We start from the raw sequence: 13,627 nt of genomic DNA, 5'->3' as shown, positions 1-13,627 counted from the left end.
AATGTCACAGAATTGTAGCAATTTCATTTAAGTTGCAGCTAAAGAAAGGAAAAGAAAGGAAGCGTGGGAGTCTGACAGCATAGAAGCATCCTCGTTCAATTTTCCTTTCAAATGACATCCTATTTTGATTCTATTCTGTGTTTATTGGGTTCAAACAGAATTGGAGTCAAACATGCCTAGTGATCAAAATAGATTGGAGAGCCGAAGGCAGCTGTTGTTCTTGGAGATTTTCTGTATTTTCAGGTTTCATCCCAGGGCCAAATGGAAATAAAGTTATTGGTCTTGAAAAAATACATCTCTTTCCATACAAACAGGCTGGTTATATTCCAGCAAGAGTTGATGCAGTAGGAATTACCTTTGCCTTTCAGCTGCGAAAAGCACAACAGAGAATAAATACAGAGCGCACAGGGTTTCGGATGGGAGGCTGCTGTGCGGCCAGCAGGCATGGTGTCTTCAAGCCAGGTCAGAAGGGGAGGGTGCTAAACCAAAGTAAGGGTGGAATGGCCAACGCCAGCACAGATGCCTTGGGTTAAGGTTGAACCACACTGTCTAGCAGCCACCGTGGCCAGCCACCCATCCTTTGTGTCACTGCTTCCTTACAATGCAGGACACCACATTTACTCCCAGGCTACATACTTGAGTGCTCACCCTTCCCTCTTCCTATCATCATCTCCTTGTTCCCATTAGTAACTTTATGGTTTCACTACACATCTTTAGCTTTCAAGGGCTGCAGTCACCATTCTCTTTCTTCACAGCAGCACAGCTTCCCATGCAACCAGCAGTAACCCAGGCAGCGGCACACAGGATGTGGGGTGGGTCTCGCTGGGAGGAGGGAACTTAAAACATGCTCAGTAGCAAAGATGTTAAATGAATAAATACCACCTTCTTCCTGACCTCTTCCCTACCAATTGTATATGATACAGACAAGAATCGTAGCAGGGTGGCAGCAGGGCAGGTAGGGCTGTGTCCTCCTGATGTGGGCACAGTCCCAGCATACAAAGTGCAGGAGGGAGGGATGTCAGCAGTGCCCTGGGAGCAGGTAAACCAGTGCAGTACAGACACAGCCCCTCAGCCATGCTCGGAGCTCCTCGGCCAGGTGGGCTGGTGCTGGAAGGCTGCCCCTGCTCCGGGACTTGGTCTTTGTTTGTAACACAGGCATCCTCACAGTGTGTGTGTGTGGACAATTGCCCCCAGCCCCGCTCTGTAGATGTTAACCCGTCTGCACTTCTTGCTTCTCCCTCAGGCACTTCCTGTGTGCTGCACCAACACCGTGGCCATCAGGATCATGAAGGTGGGGTGGGTGGTGGCTGTAGGAATACCTCATCAGTGGTAATTAACCTGTGTCATCCTGCTTCTTCCTGCAGCGGCTATGACTTCGACTACGACTATTACAGAGACGACTTCTACGACAGGTGAGCCGGGGAGGCTGCAGCCAAAGGGGCTTTTCTGCGAGTTGTGAGGGTCAGGCATGGGTCCTGGCAGCAGCACCCGACAGTCTGACCTGCTAGGGCCCAGGCTGCAGTGCTTCAGCTCCTGCTTCCCCCATGTCCCCACAGGCTTTTTGAGTACCGGGGCCGGGTGTCTCCGGTGCCCAGGGTGGTTCCAGTGAAGCGGCCGCGGGTCACCATCCCCCTCGTCCGGCGTGTGAAGGCAACGCTCCCTGTCAAGCTCTTCGCTAGATCGGCTGCCATTGCCAACAGCTCGGCCAAGCTGAAGTGTGAGTGTGTGCATGCAGCACCAGGCCTGCTCCTGCCATCTACAACACAGCCCCCGGCCTCCAGCCTGGCACCCACAGGGCTGGGTGCTCCCAGGGCAAAACCTGCAAAACCCCAACACACCTGCAACCAGCAGCACAGGGAGGGCTTTTCAGAAGCCCACGAGCTGCAGATGCGGCAGGGGAAGGTGTAAGCACAAGGGCTTATCCTTCGATCGCCACCAGTGCCACAGTGGGAGTGATGGCGCATCCAGGTGCCAGATCCTGCCCCATGCAGGATGTTGTGCACTATGGGAAATCCCTTTGGCCAGTTAAAAGGACCTGTCCTGTTTCCATCCCCTCCCAGCTCCTCATGCCCTCCCTCGTTGATAGGACAGTAGGAGAAACAGAGAAAACTAAAATGTCCTTGGCTATGTTCAGCACTGCTCAGCAACAACTGGATGCATTATCAACATTGTTTTTCTCCTAAAACCAAAACACAGCATCATTCCAGACACTGTGGAGAAAAACAACTCTGTCCCAACTGAAACTAAGACAGCTCCTCACTACAAGAAAGACACTGAGGTTGTGGAGTGTGACCAGCGAGGGGCAGAGGAGCTGTGAGGGGTCTGGAGCACAAGTCTTATGGGGAGTGACTGAGTGAACTGGGATTGTTCAGTCTGAAGAAGAGGAGGCTCAGTTTCCCACAGCTCCCTGAAAGGAGGTTGTGGTGAGGTGGGGGTCAGCCTCTGCTCCCAGGTAACAGCAATAGGGTGAGAGGGAATGGCCTTCACTTGCACCAGGGAAGGTTCAGATTGAATATTAGGAAATAATTTTCAGAAAGAGTGATAATGCATTGGCACAGGCTGCCCATGGTCAGTCACCGGTTGAGTCACCGTCCCTGGAAGCGTTCAGAAGGAGGTTTGATGTGGCACCGAGGGCCGTGGTCAGTGGGCATGGTAGGGATGGGCTGTGCTTGGACTAGAAGACTTTAGACATCTTTTCCAACCTTAACGATTCTATGGTTCTGTTAGGCAGGAGAGCTCATTGCTGCTCTCAGCAAAGGCTGTGCTCCCATTTCAGCCAAGCCTATGTTGGCTGACACCTCTCTGTCCTTTCCTTCAAAGTGAAGTGCAGCGAGCTTCAAACAATCAAAACTGAGCTGACGCAGATCAAATCCAACATCGATGCTCTGCTGGGCCGGCTGGAGCAGATTGCTGAGGAACAGAAACAGTCCACAGGTCAGTTTGGTGTGTGCTGGGTCCTGGGGTGCTGCTCGAGGATGGGCAAAGACCATGTCAGAGCTGCTCTGCAAAGCCATCGTGGCTTGTAACATGTTCTGGGCACCGACACTGAAGTGTCTCCCCTGGGTTCCAGGTGGGGAGGTCCCTCAGGCACAGAACAAGAGGTTTCTGTAGCCCCCAGGCACGTAGGGTGCTATGCCAACGAGCATGAAGAGAGAAGTCCCTGCCCTGAGGATTTTAAAGTTCTATTTGTCAGTAAGTTCTCAGCTCCAGGCCCTCAGCGGTTTCTCGGAGAAGGTCCTGCTTTGCAAAGGTACCTCATTCTTCTCTCAAAACTGAAGTTCAGAGCTGAAGCGCGGACCATGTTTTGGTGGAAACACCGATTTGTTCCTCTCGGTGTTTAGAAGAAGGAGAAAACAGCACAGAAGTACCGGATGGTGTTGAAGCATCTCTGCAAAATAAGTGGTCAAAGAAAAAAACTTCTGTGCTGCCAATTATTAGGGGCTGCCAAAATCACACTCCTAATCCCCTCCGATTATGGAATGGGAGTTTTTTTTCTTTCCTTCCACAGCACAGTTTGATTTTGTTCCATCTGCCTTATTGTTTGGATTACTTCTGCCTCCCACACTCACTCAGAGGGATGCGGAAGGACGGCCGGCTCTGCTGCTTTATAGCAGCTCCTTCAAAATTACCAAAACTTCCCATTGCAGAATAAAGCCCAAATCCATTATTTACACAGCAACACAGTCCTGGGGCCCTGTGGATCAGTCTGATCAGGCTGTAGCCATCACCCCCTGATCCTGATGCCTTGGCTCTTGCTCTCACAGAGGTACGGAAGAAGGTGGATGGCAGCAAAAGCGAAGTCTCGCAGGAAGACACGGCATCAGAAGCAGAGGTCAACACGGAGGAGCCGCTGAATGGGGATGAGGGAGAGGAGGAGGGCCTTGCACGGGATGAGTGTGAAGATGAACTGGTAAGAGAGGCTGGCTGGTGCATCCCTCCAGCCAAGAGAATTGAGCAAGGGACCACAGTTTTACCAGAACTTGTTAAGCCCCACAGGAAAACAGTTTTCTTCTCCCAGAAGGAAATTGTTGTATTTAATCCCATGACTGTTCACAGCTTGTTCTTCCTAACTGTTCTGTGGCTTGCAAAAGCTGTGACGTCGTAAATGCTGCAGAAACACTGCTGGGTTCTGAAATTCAGACTACTTTTATCTTTGATTTCAAAACAATTAATTAATGATTTAATTAAGTTGCTTTGCTCCAAAGGAAGTGGATCTCAGACGAATGGAAACATGTTAAAGACAGACCATGCTGTGTTAACTGCACTTTCCTAACAGCATGCATCTGTGATGCCCTTTTGTCCAATGGACACCAAATGGCAGAAATGTGGTTATAAAGTCTCAGCAGGCCGCTGTGCATGATGCTGAGCAACCATAGCAAGGGTAGCAGATTCCTCTGAGTGTGGTTAGCCTGATTTTATGCACATCAGGTTTAGTCCTGCCCTGAATAAGGACTGGTGAACCTAGGGAGCAGACTTTTGTGGGCCTTTCCCACTTCGCAGCACTAGCAGCACTAGAAGTGAGGATGGAGCTCACCGTCCCTTTCTTCTTCCTCACCCCACTGTCACTGGGCTGATCACGTAGCATTTCATTCTACCTATGGCCAAAAATCTTAGGACACTAGCCAGCTGTTTGAACTCTTCCACTACCCCATTGGAGTCATGATGGATGGGAGATCTGAATGGGGTCAACTGTTTCAGTTTCTGGGGCCTCATAGCTGAAATCTGTGACCCCTGCTAAATCTGAGAAGAGATGATTAAGGGGAGATACGATATCATAAGAGACTGCTGGAAGGAAGAAAGGCAAAAGCTGGCCTCCTTCTCTACGTCAGTTAGGATAAGGAAGGCCAGGTTTACATCAAGGGAAACAGGTGGTAGAAATTAGGGGAAAACTCACTGATAGTAGTGATGGTAAAGGAGCACGCAGATTGTCAACAGAAAATATGGACTTCTCTACCATTCATGGGATAGGAACACAGATTGGACAGGTATCTGCTGGAAATGATTTAAGAATCATAGAATGACAAATTGGCATGGGTTGAAAGAGACCTTCAAGATCATCCACCTCCAACCCCCTGCTGTGGGCAGGGACACCTCGCACCAGATCAGGCTGCCCATCCATCCGGCCTGGCCCTGATGGGGCATCCGTAGCTTCTCTGGGCAGCCTGTGCCAGCACCTCACCACCCTCATCATGAACATTTTTTTCCTTTTATCTAATCTAAATCTACTCTTTTCAGGTTTAAAACCATTACCTCTTGTCCTGTCACTACATAACTTTGCAAAAAGTCCCTCTCCATCTCCTTCAAGAAGAGCTTATCAGGGATGCGTGAACAAGTGCACTGTTTCAGGCCCTAACACTTCTAATTTCTGTAATTCTCTGGTTTTAAAGTGACATTGAGTTCAGAAATATTTTAGTGCCAACTTCAGACAGGCTCAGATGCTCTCAGCATGAAGCAGGTTAATGTGTGGAACTCGTCTGCAGGGGTGTTTTCTTAAACACTGCAAGATAAGTCACAAGGGCCATCCTTTAAATTTGGCTTCTGACCTTAGAGCACTGAGCAGTTTTGAAGTCTTTCTATTTCCTGGGGAGTGAGTCCTTCATCCCGTGTCTCTGGCTTACAGCCATCAGCTTACAGACTGCCACTGGGCTCAGGGGTCTGGGAGGGCACAAGACAGACCTAAACAGTTAACTGGGAATAAAAAAAACAACCCTTGAGTACCTTGGCCTTTTCTATCAGCTTTGTCACCAGGTCCCCTGCTTCACCAAGGAGAGGGCTTAATTTTTCCTTAGCTTTCCTTTTACTGGTGTACCTGCAGAAGCTCTTCTTGTTGCCCTTCGCATCCCTCACCAGTTCCAACTTCTACTGGCTTTTGGCTTTTCTAACACTGCCAGCTCAGCTGGAGTGACAGCTCTGTATTCCTCCTGAGTGGCTCAGCCTTGCTTTCACTTCTGGGTTCTGTTCTTTCTGTAGGAAGAAGCTTAGTTTGGCCTCTGCTGGGCATTCTCACTGGTCTCCTGTCATGCCTGCCCAACCACACAGCAGGATGGGCTGTTCTCATGCTTTGAGGCAGGTGGTCTTGAAGGCGACCCAGCTCCTCTGGGCTCTGTGGGACAACAGAAAGGTCTCCTGTGAGATTCTGCCCAGCAGACCCCACATCTGCTCTCTGAAGTCTAATTCTGTTGTTTGTCTTAGTCATTTCTCTCAGGAAATTCAACTTCGCTGTCTTATTGCCACAGCAGCCCAAACTTCTTTCCACCTTCACACTGTTGTCTGGATCTGCCTTGTCCATGGGTCTCATGTCCAGAAGAGCACCAGGCTGACCCCTTGTCAGTCAGCTGCATCAGGAAAGCTTTCTTGATGTTCACCAGAAATCTGCAGGATTGCTTGCACTGTTGCACAGCCCTGTTGACTTCCCAGAAGATAGCAGGTTGGTCAGGTCCATGAGGAGTACAAGTGCCTGCAGCCAGGAGGTTTCCTCCAGCCATCCCAGTAGGTTTTTTACCATGTGGCACGTACCAGATGCCCACCATGATGTCACATAAGTTGTTCTGTCTCCTGATCCTCAGCCACATGCGCTCAGCTGACTCATTGCCTGTCCCAAGGCAAATCCCCATGCATTTGAGCCCTTCCTTTGCCCAGAGCATGTGCCACCTGACTGGGTTTTCCTGAAGAGCCTGTTTCCAGGGCACTACACCTGCTTTGTAACTGCAGCTGTGCAGACAACGAAGGAACCTTTGTTCTGCTGCCAGAACTCACAAGCCTCCAGGGTTCCCATCTTGAGAATCGCCATCCGTAGCTCTTTCGGTCACAGTCTCCAGCTGTTCCTTGTTCATGCATTGCAGTCTTCAGAGTTTTGCCCCTACAGGGGCTCTGCAAACACCCACTTGAGTTCCCTGATTGCACAAGGCTATTTCCCTCCTCCAGTGCCCTCTGCTAACCAGGTTGGGACTGTGCTTTCTTGCTTTCCTTTTGGATCACCTATTATCACCTGCAGACATCTCCTGGCTCCATTTCCACCTGTTCGTTTTCTGCTCAGGAAATAAAAGACTACTGCTGAGCACCTAATACATTTAATGATGCCATATTGCAGAATGGCTCCAGGAGGGCAACTTTCACATGCCTTATTTTCAAATCCACTCTCGTATGGGGAGCAGATCAGCACACTGCACTGCCACTGCAGTCTTTGGAGTGGTGAATATCCTGAGTGTTAACCCGGAGGACAAGCTGTGTTGCGGACTGGTGCAGTGTGTCTGTTCACCAGCAGTCCTTGTGATGCTCCCCATTTGCCACTGCAGATCAGCTTCACCTGAACATCTTTGTGCAGTTCCTGGAACTGCAAGGTCTTTGTTTACAGGTGTGGCCATTCCCAGGTCTCAAATAAACTTCTCACAGTGCTAAAACAAGGCAAGAGCTGTGCAAACACACATGGTGAAGCCTGCTTTGTACAAATGCTGTGGCTACTTAATTCTCAGGTAAGCTGGCCATGTGAAAGTCAGGGGTCTGTCCAAGTGCTCACTTAGCAATCAGTGCTCACCACTTGCAGCTTACACCCTGGGCTTAAAACCTTCCCCAGCGACACACAGCTTTCCCACTGGAGGTCTGGCTCCGGAGCAGCACAGATCAGACACCTCATTTCGGGAAGGTGGGCTTAATTTCATCCCAGTCTCTTTGAGGTTCAGCAGAAGCCAGACCTCAACACCAAGCAGGGAATCACACATCCTGGGGTGACTGCCCACCATGGAACCAGCTGGTCTCTTCATGTGACACAGCACGGTGTCTCAGGCAAGGCAGGATGGGCACATGGTGATCTCCTGTTTCTGCTTCCCTTTTCCCTCCAGGAGAACAGCCATTACACAGACATGGAGGATGCCAGACTACAGTAACCAGGTACAGCTCATGCTGCTTTTTAGAGGCTGGTTCAGCTGGGTCACTGATCAGCCCCTCGTTTCCTTTCCTACATTACACACTGTGTCTGTGATGTTCCAGGAAAACGATGTACCCTTTTATCCCCACTGTCCCTTTTCTCTCCATGCAGCCCATTTAGAACAGCAGTGAGCAATGGTGTGAGGAAAGCACGAGGCTAAACCCTGCCCCGGCACGTTGAGCAAGACAAGCTAAATTGAAGTGCTGCTGTCATCTCTACCTGGCATTCGAAAGGAGAAACATGGCCCAACATCTTCCACCCATCTGTAAAGCAAAGACAAAGAAAGCTCATCCCAGCAGATCCCCACGACCCCGTGCAATGGATTCAGAGCTCTGCAGCGAGCACAGGCAGCAGCCAAACCCTGCGTGATCCATAATCACCCCTGGCTGGGTATGGACCCAGTGAGTCAGAGATGGTACGGGGCTGTTGGCAGGAGAGGAAGGACAACTAAGCCCAACTCAATAAGACTTTTTTTTTTCCCATGCTCGGTGAGAGCCAGAGCATTTGGTAACTGGGGGAAAAGTACTGTCTCAGTTTGGACAATCTGTGTTCTCACACTCAAGGTCACTTTGCGGAACAGGGTGCAGGGTGAGCTCTCCTGCCAGAGCAGTCACCTCCTGCTGTGGCTCTCGCCCCATGCAATGCTGCAGGTACGTGGCTGCTTCCAGGCAGACAGGAGCTGGTGGCTGTGCACGTGCTGTGCTCTTTGCAGATGCTCAAAGAGAGGAGAAGGCAAGGAGATGCTGCCTGCAGGAAAGCAAGAGATCCCAAGCAGGAGAAACAAGGCATGCATCATCTTCAGCCGTATGGCAGAGAAGGGGTGCAAGCATGCATCAAGCAGGTGGATGCAACCCTTCTGGAGCAGCAGATCCCTGGAAGAGCTGTGACCCATCTCCAGCCAGAGCAGTCAGCCCCTGCCCTGCTGCTCACGTCTGCTCCTCAGCCAGCTCCCCTGGATCTCTGGGGCACCAGGACAGCGCTGTGCAGCCCCTGACCACCACAGTTGTGCTCCATCGTCTGACAGCTCTGCGGTGCAGCGACGCTCCTGAGCATGGTGAGACCAATTACAGTGACCCCCAGCACAACGTGTGTGGGTGTGCAAGCACCTCTTTCTCCTGCTTTTGACCCGTGCCACGTCCTGCGAGTAGGAGGCTGCAGCAGCCCTTTCTCACCGCAACACCCAAGAAGTCTCTCAGCCTTTCTCATCTTGTTCCTTCCTCTCCCGCGTGCTTATGCAGTTTTTCTGGGTTCAGAGGCAGATGGGACTGAGACCCACGCAGCACTTTATTCAGATCCGTTGTGTCCTGCCCATCTCCCCTCTGTTTCCCACTCCCACTCCAAAACACACACACACACACACACACAATCAGTGCTTTGAATCCAGAATGCTGTCCACACCTTCTCCTCAGTCCAACAGCCCATGTGCACCCCCCGGACTGCACAGGGTGCTCTGCAAGGGGACTCCTGCTTTCTGCTCCAGAGCTCAAAGCCAGACCTCTTCTACAGCATCTCTCTCTGAAGGGTGGAGGGGAGAACAGGTCATGGGGGCACCGCTTCCCTGCCCGGAGGACCATCCTGGAGCAAGCATGGCTCTTGAAGCACAACGTTTTATTTGCATTTCTTAGTTTTGAGTAAGTCATGAGGGAATTAAGGGATAACCGTGCTTTCCCCTACCTTTTTCCGGTTCCTGTACAATTTATCCATTGTGTTGTACTGAGCCGTTGTAGAGCTGTTTTCTAGGCTTTGAGAGATGAGCTGTGGTTTTTGCTATGAACTGGCTGTGATGCTGCTGTCTGGGAGAAAGGTGACCTTGTACATACGATCCTGTATAATAAAAGAAAGACATCTAAAAGAAATCTAATTTGCTTTTGCTGTCTGCTCTGTCCTACACAGACACACACGCTTTTCTGCTGTATTTCACGAGCAAATCTTCTTTCCCTCCCTGAGCTTCAGCTCTGCCAGCAGGATTGGGTTTCCTTTGCTCAGGGTGTAAGGGCTGAGCTTTGAGGGCGCTCCCCTCTGCATACCCACCCCAAGCCCCATGCCCAGCCCAGCACTGCTCCAGCTTGGTGCTGCAGTTGGTTTTAGGCCATTAGAGCGTGGCCGAGGTCTCTTGGCACACAGCTGTTCTGATCCTGGTAAATTTTTGCAGAGGATGAGGGACTTTGGGAACTCTTATGCAGGCCTCTGCATGGCAGTTATCTTTGCTTACATCCTTGCAAAGTGAGTTCTGTATGGGACCGTGCAGCAAATCTTCTCACAGAGAGGCAAAGACAGAGCGGTGGGGTGGGAAAAGGGAACAGTCCATTCACTCTTTAGGCCATAGGGCAGCTGAGAAGCACCCTGCAGGCTTTGCTGGGGAGGATCGCTACCAAGAGAGGAGCTTCACCTCTTCCTGCACACCGCTCCTGTCCCCAACTCTCCCCTCCCACCCCATTTTTCCATGCACGCACACCCACAAATGTGGGGTGGGGGCTGTGAGGTCACAGCTCAGCTCCTGAACCACGGCATCACCTCTGAAGCACACTCTGCTGTCACATGGGAGCAGACTGCAGGGAAGAGCAGAACCCCATTACTGACTCTGCTGTGGTGGACTTGTGGTCCTTCTTCACATTTGTCACATCTTGTTGGCTCTTGAATGGCTGTGAAGTTGTCCCACCCTGTGCGCACGCAGCCACATGGGAACAGCTTTCCCATGATGTCCCCATCATGATGTCCCCATGGAGTCAGTCCCTGTCACTTGATGCTGCCCTGCTGGGATGTGCCAAGACAAGGGTTGGGCATTTCCCCAGCAGGAACATTAAATTCACCATCTGCTCTCTCTGAAGAGAAGCCACCACTGTAGAGTGTCAACTGAAATAAGTGTACATCCAGTTCCCATCTTGTGAACTGGAAGTTGTCGAAGCTTTTCCCCACCACCCACAAAGGCAAGACTGCACTACTGAGACCTGTGGACATCACTTGCCTTCTCACATTTGCTGTTCTGTTTTTCATCATGGTGACAGCAACATTGTCTTTGCTGGAGACAAACCCAGACGTTCCCACCCCCTGCTGTGATGCCTGCACCTCTGGAAATGTGAAACATGTGAGGTTTAAGCTTTGGGCTTAAATGTGCTGCTCTGGATGGGAAAAGATAATGTGCAAGGCTTTTTGGTGCTCTGCTCTTTCAGAGCACAGAGTAGGGTTACTCCAGTCCCTAATGCTCCTTTCATCACAGAATATTAAGGTTGGAAAGACCACTGAGATCATCAAGTCCAACCACGACGCATCCCTAGCAACCATGATGTGGAATACCGATGACAAAAATCATAAAACCATGACACCATTTCCCTCATTACCACTTTTAACCTTTTGTTGAGCACCTCCAGAGACAGTGACTCTACCACCTCCATCAGCAGCTTGAGCCAACGCAACACCAATGAGATTCTGGACATGAAAAGACAATCTGTCAGGCCAAGATGCCTATAGCCTTGCATTGAGTTTCAGCCAGGAGATACAACAAAAGCCCCCATTGACTTTAATAAACCTTATCACATGATTAAAGTCTTGCTTTGGAAATATTTGTTATTCCAGCAGTAATAATAACCACGCCAGACACTGCCTCTATGTCATATCCCTCCTGCAACATCTGCCCATTATCTGTGGGATAACTCCATATTTTTCCTCGCTCTTAATAAAGCTGTAGAAACATTGAGAGATGTGGCCAAATACCTCCAATGGCTCCCTGTGGGTACCATCCATTATCCTCCAGGAAAGCGCTGCACAACCATGGATCAGATGTTGAGAAGCAAAGCAGAACCTTGAGTAGCAGCCTGGAAACATTCAAGGAACTGTAAAAATGAGGTGTGTGCTTAGAAAGTACCTGCTGGTCTTCAGGGTCTGCCTGAAAGAGCCCAGGGATCAATGTTTCAAAGCAATGGCTCCTCTGAAGTCTCTTCTTGGGTTTGCTCCACATCACAGTGCTCCTTCCCCCGTACTGTCCCTCCAACTGAAGCATCCTTTGAGGTAACCCCAACCTTTTTGGGGGTTGCCAGTTCCTCCTCAGCCAATACAGCCCAACTCACAGAGGATTCACACTGCTGGCAGTCCGGGACAGCCCCACGTGGCTCTTGGTTGGCCATGGCAGCGGGACGGGGACACTGACAGCAGCCCTGCAGTGCAGAGCGTCCCACTCTGAGCTCAGTGCAAGCAGCTCCTGGGGGCCAAGGCAGGCAGCTTCCACCATGAGCACCAGGACTGAGTCCTGGGAGACTTCAGGACCTCAAGAGCGCATTCACAGGCCAGGAGCACAAGGAATTGGGAGCTTGTTTGCACATCAGCATCTGATGTTATATTTGAATAACTGCATTAAGAACTGATGTGAAAAGATGAGATCAGGCAGGAGGTGAGCAGCAGGAGGAGTAAGGACAGAACTAGAATAATCATAAGTTGACCGTAAGGGACTATCTTTGTGCCTAAAAGTTCTTCTAAGACAACTCACATAGCCTTCACTGATTGGGTGTGAACGTGGAATCAGCACAACTTCCATGCATGGATGGCACATCAGGCCAACATAGGCACTGGGATGCACATTTGCATTCCAAAACCGAAATGTCAAGAGAGAGAATAGAAGATGCAAAGATGTGTTAATGGCAGTGTGGGGAGGTGGACTGATACCAAAAGGACAAAAAGAGTGGGAGGTATTAAGAAAAGTGGCAGTGCTGAGTGCCTGAGGGGTGACCCAGCTGATGGTGGAGCAGCGCAGCACGTTCCAGCCCCACTGTTATCCATCACATTCACACCCCTGTGTGTGTTTTCCTAACGTGGCTACCTCAGAATTTCTCTCCCTTCCATATACCACCAGAGTGCTGAGCCCATCAGCATGGTTTGGGTGCTCAGAGACCCACAAGGACCGAGCCCCAGTGGGCAGCAACCCAAAGCACATAAGAGATGAACAATGCCAACCACCAGAGCAACACCAGAAGTCAAATGCTTCAGAGCCCCGCCAGCAAAAACAAGGACAGAAGATGTGTTCAGCTCCTCTAATTCGCTCCAGATCTGCCTGTAAAACCCGCTTGCGGCATGGGATATTGTTCTGAAGATCCCAGCTGTGGATGGTGATGTGCTACAAACAGCTTTGAGAAATCTGGTCCTACATGAACCAAAGCAGTGATCCACTGGGAATTGTTCTCATCTGCAGAAAACCTTAATAGCTCATTTGAGGTGGGATTCCAGCAGGGCAGGACAATGCACACCCACCCATCTGCACTGGGGACACAAGTACCACGTGCTGCCTTCACAACTGCCCTTCATAGCATTCATCTGATGCCCAAGCAGGTCTGGGTTACCCCCAGCAGAAGTGTTCCCCCAGCAGCAGGACATACAGAACCCACACTGCTCTCAATGAGTGAGCACTGGGCACAGCAAAGAATGGGGCACCACCTGTGAGAGGCACACGGCAGCCGTGCTCCTTCGGAGACGGTCGTACCAACACCAAGGAGCACGAGATCTGCTTTTGTTGCAGTTGTTTCAGCTGTTCTCCTGGCAGCAGGGAGCCTTCAGAACACCTGTTGGAAATGCCATCTTTATACAGCAACACACAGATGCTTATTCCCGCGTTGGAATTCTTGCTGGGGGATCATTTTCCCATTCAAGATATCCCCATTCTTTTCTTTCCACAAAAGAAATGTGCATTGTCAGATGAGCTCAAGGCTTTCCACCTGG

At 50.5% G+C, this 13,627-nt stretch overlaps 1 protein-coding gene across 6 annotated transcripts in view; it reads left to right on the top strand.

Moving 5' to 3' along the window:
* RALY (RALY heterogeneous nuclear ribonucleoprotein) overlaps positions 1 to 9,785 on the top strand; it is a 112,941-nt gene extending 103,156 nt beyond the window's left edge. For 4 of the 6 annotated variants that reach the window (XM_015296799.4, XM_004946964.5, XM_046902979.1 and 1 more), the window contains 6 exons: positions 1,365 to 1,412; positions 1,557 to 1,717; positions 2,821 to 2,934; positions 3,765 to 3,910; positions 7,839 to 7,887; positions 8,036 to 9,785. In XM_015296799.4, coding sequence (XP_015152285.1) covers positions 1,365 to 1,412; positions 1,557 to 1,717; positions 2,821 to 2,934; positions 3,765 to 3,910; positions 7,839 to 7,883 — 514 coding nt within the window. In that variant the 3' untranslated portion in view covers positions 7,884 to 7,887; positions 8,036 to 9,785. The remainder of the gene's footprint in view (positions 1 to 1,364; positions 1,413 to 1,556; positions 1,718 to 2,820; positions 2,935 to 3,764; positions 3,911 to 7,838; positions 7,888 to 8,035) is intronic. The other 2 variants (XM_040650892.2, XM_004946965.5) reach the window with 1 other exon arrangement.
* The last annotated feature ends 3,842 nt before the right edge of the window (positions 9,786 to 13,627 follow it).

The sequence above is a fragment of the Gallus gallus genome, chromosome 20 (genome assembly GCF_016699485.2).
Source record: "Gallus gallus isolate bGalGal1 chromosome 20, bGalGal1.mat.broiler.GRCg7b, whole genome shotgun sequence".
Lineage (NCBI taxonomy): Eukaryota > Metazoa > Chordata > Aves > Galliformes > Phasianidae > Gallus > Gallus gallus.
Note: the sequence above shows the minus strand (reverse complement) of the source record. Positions and strands in the feature narration are given on the sequence as shown.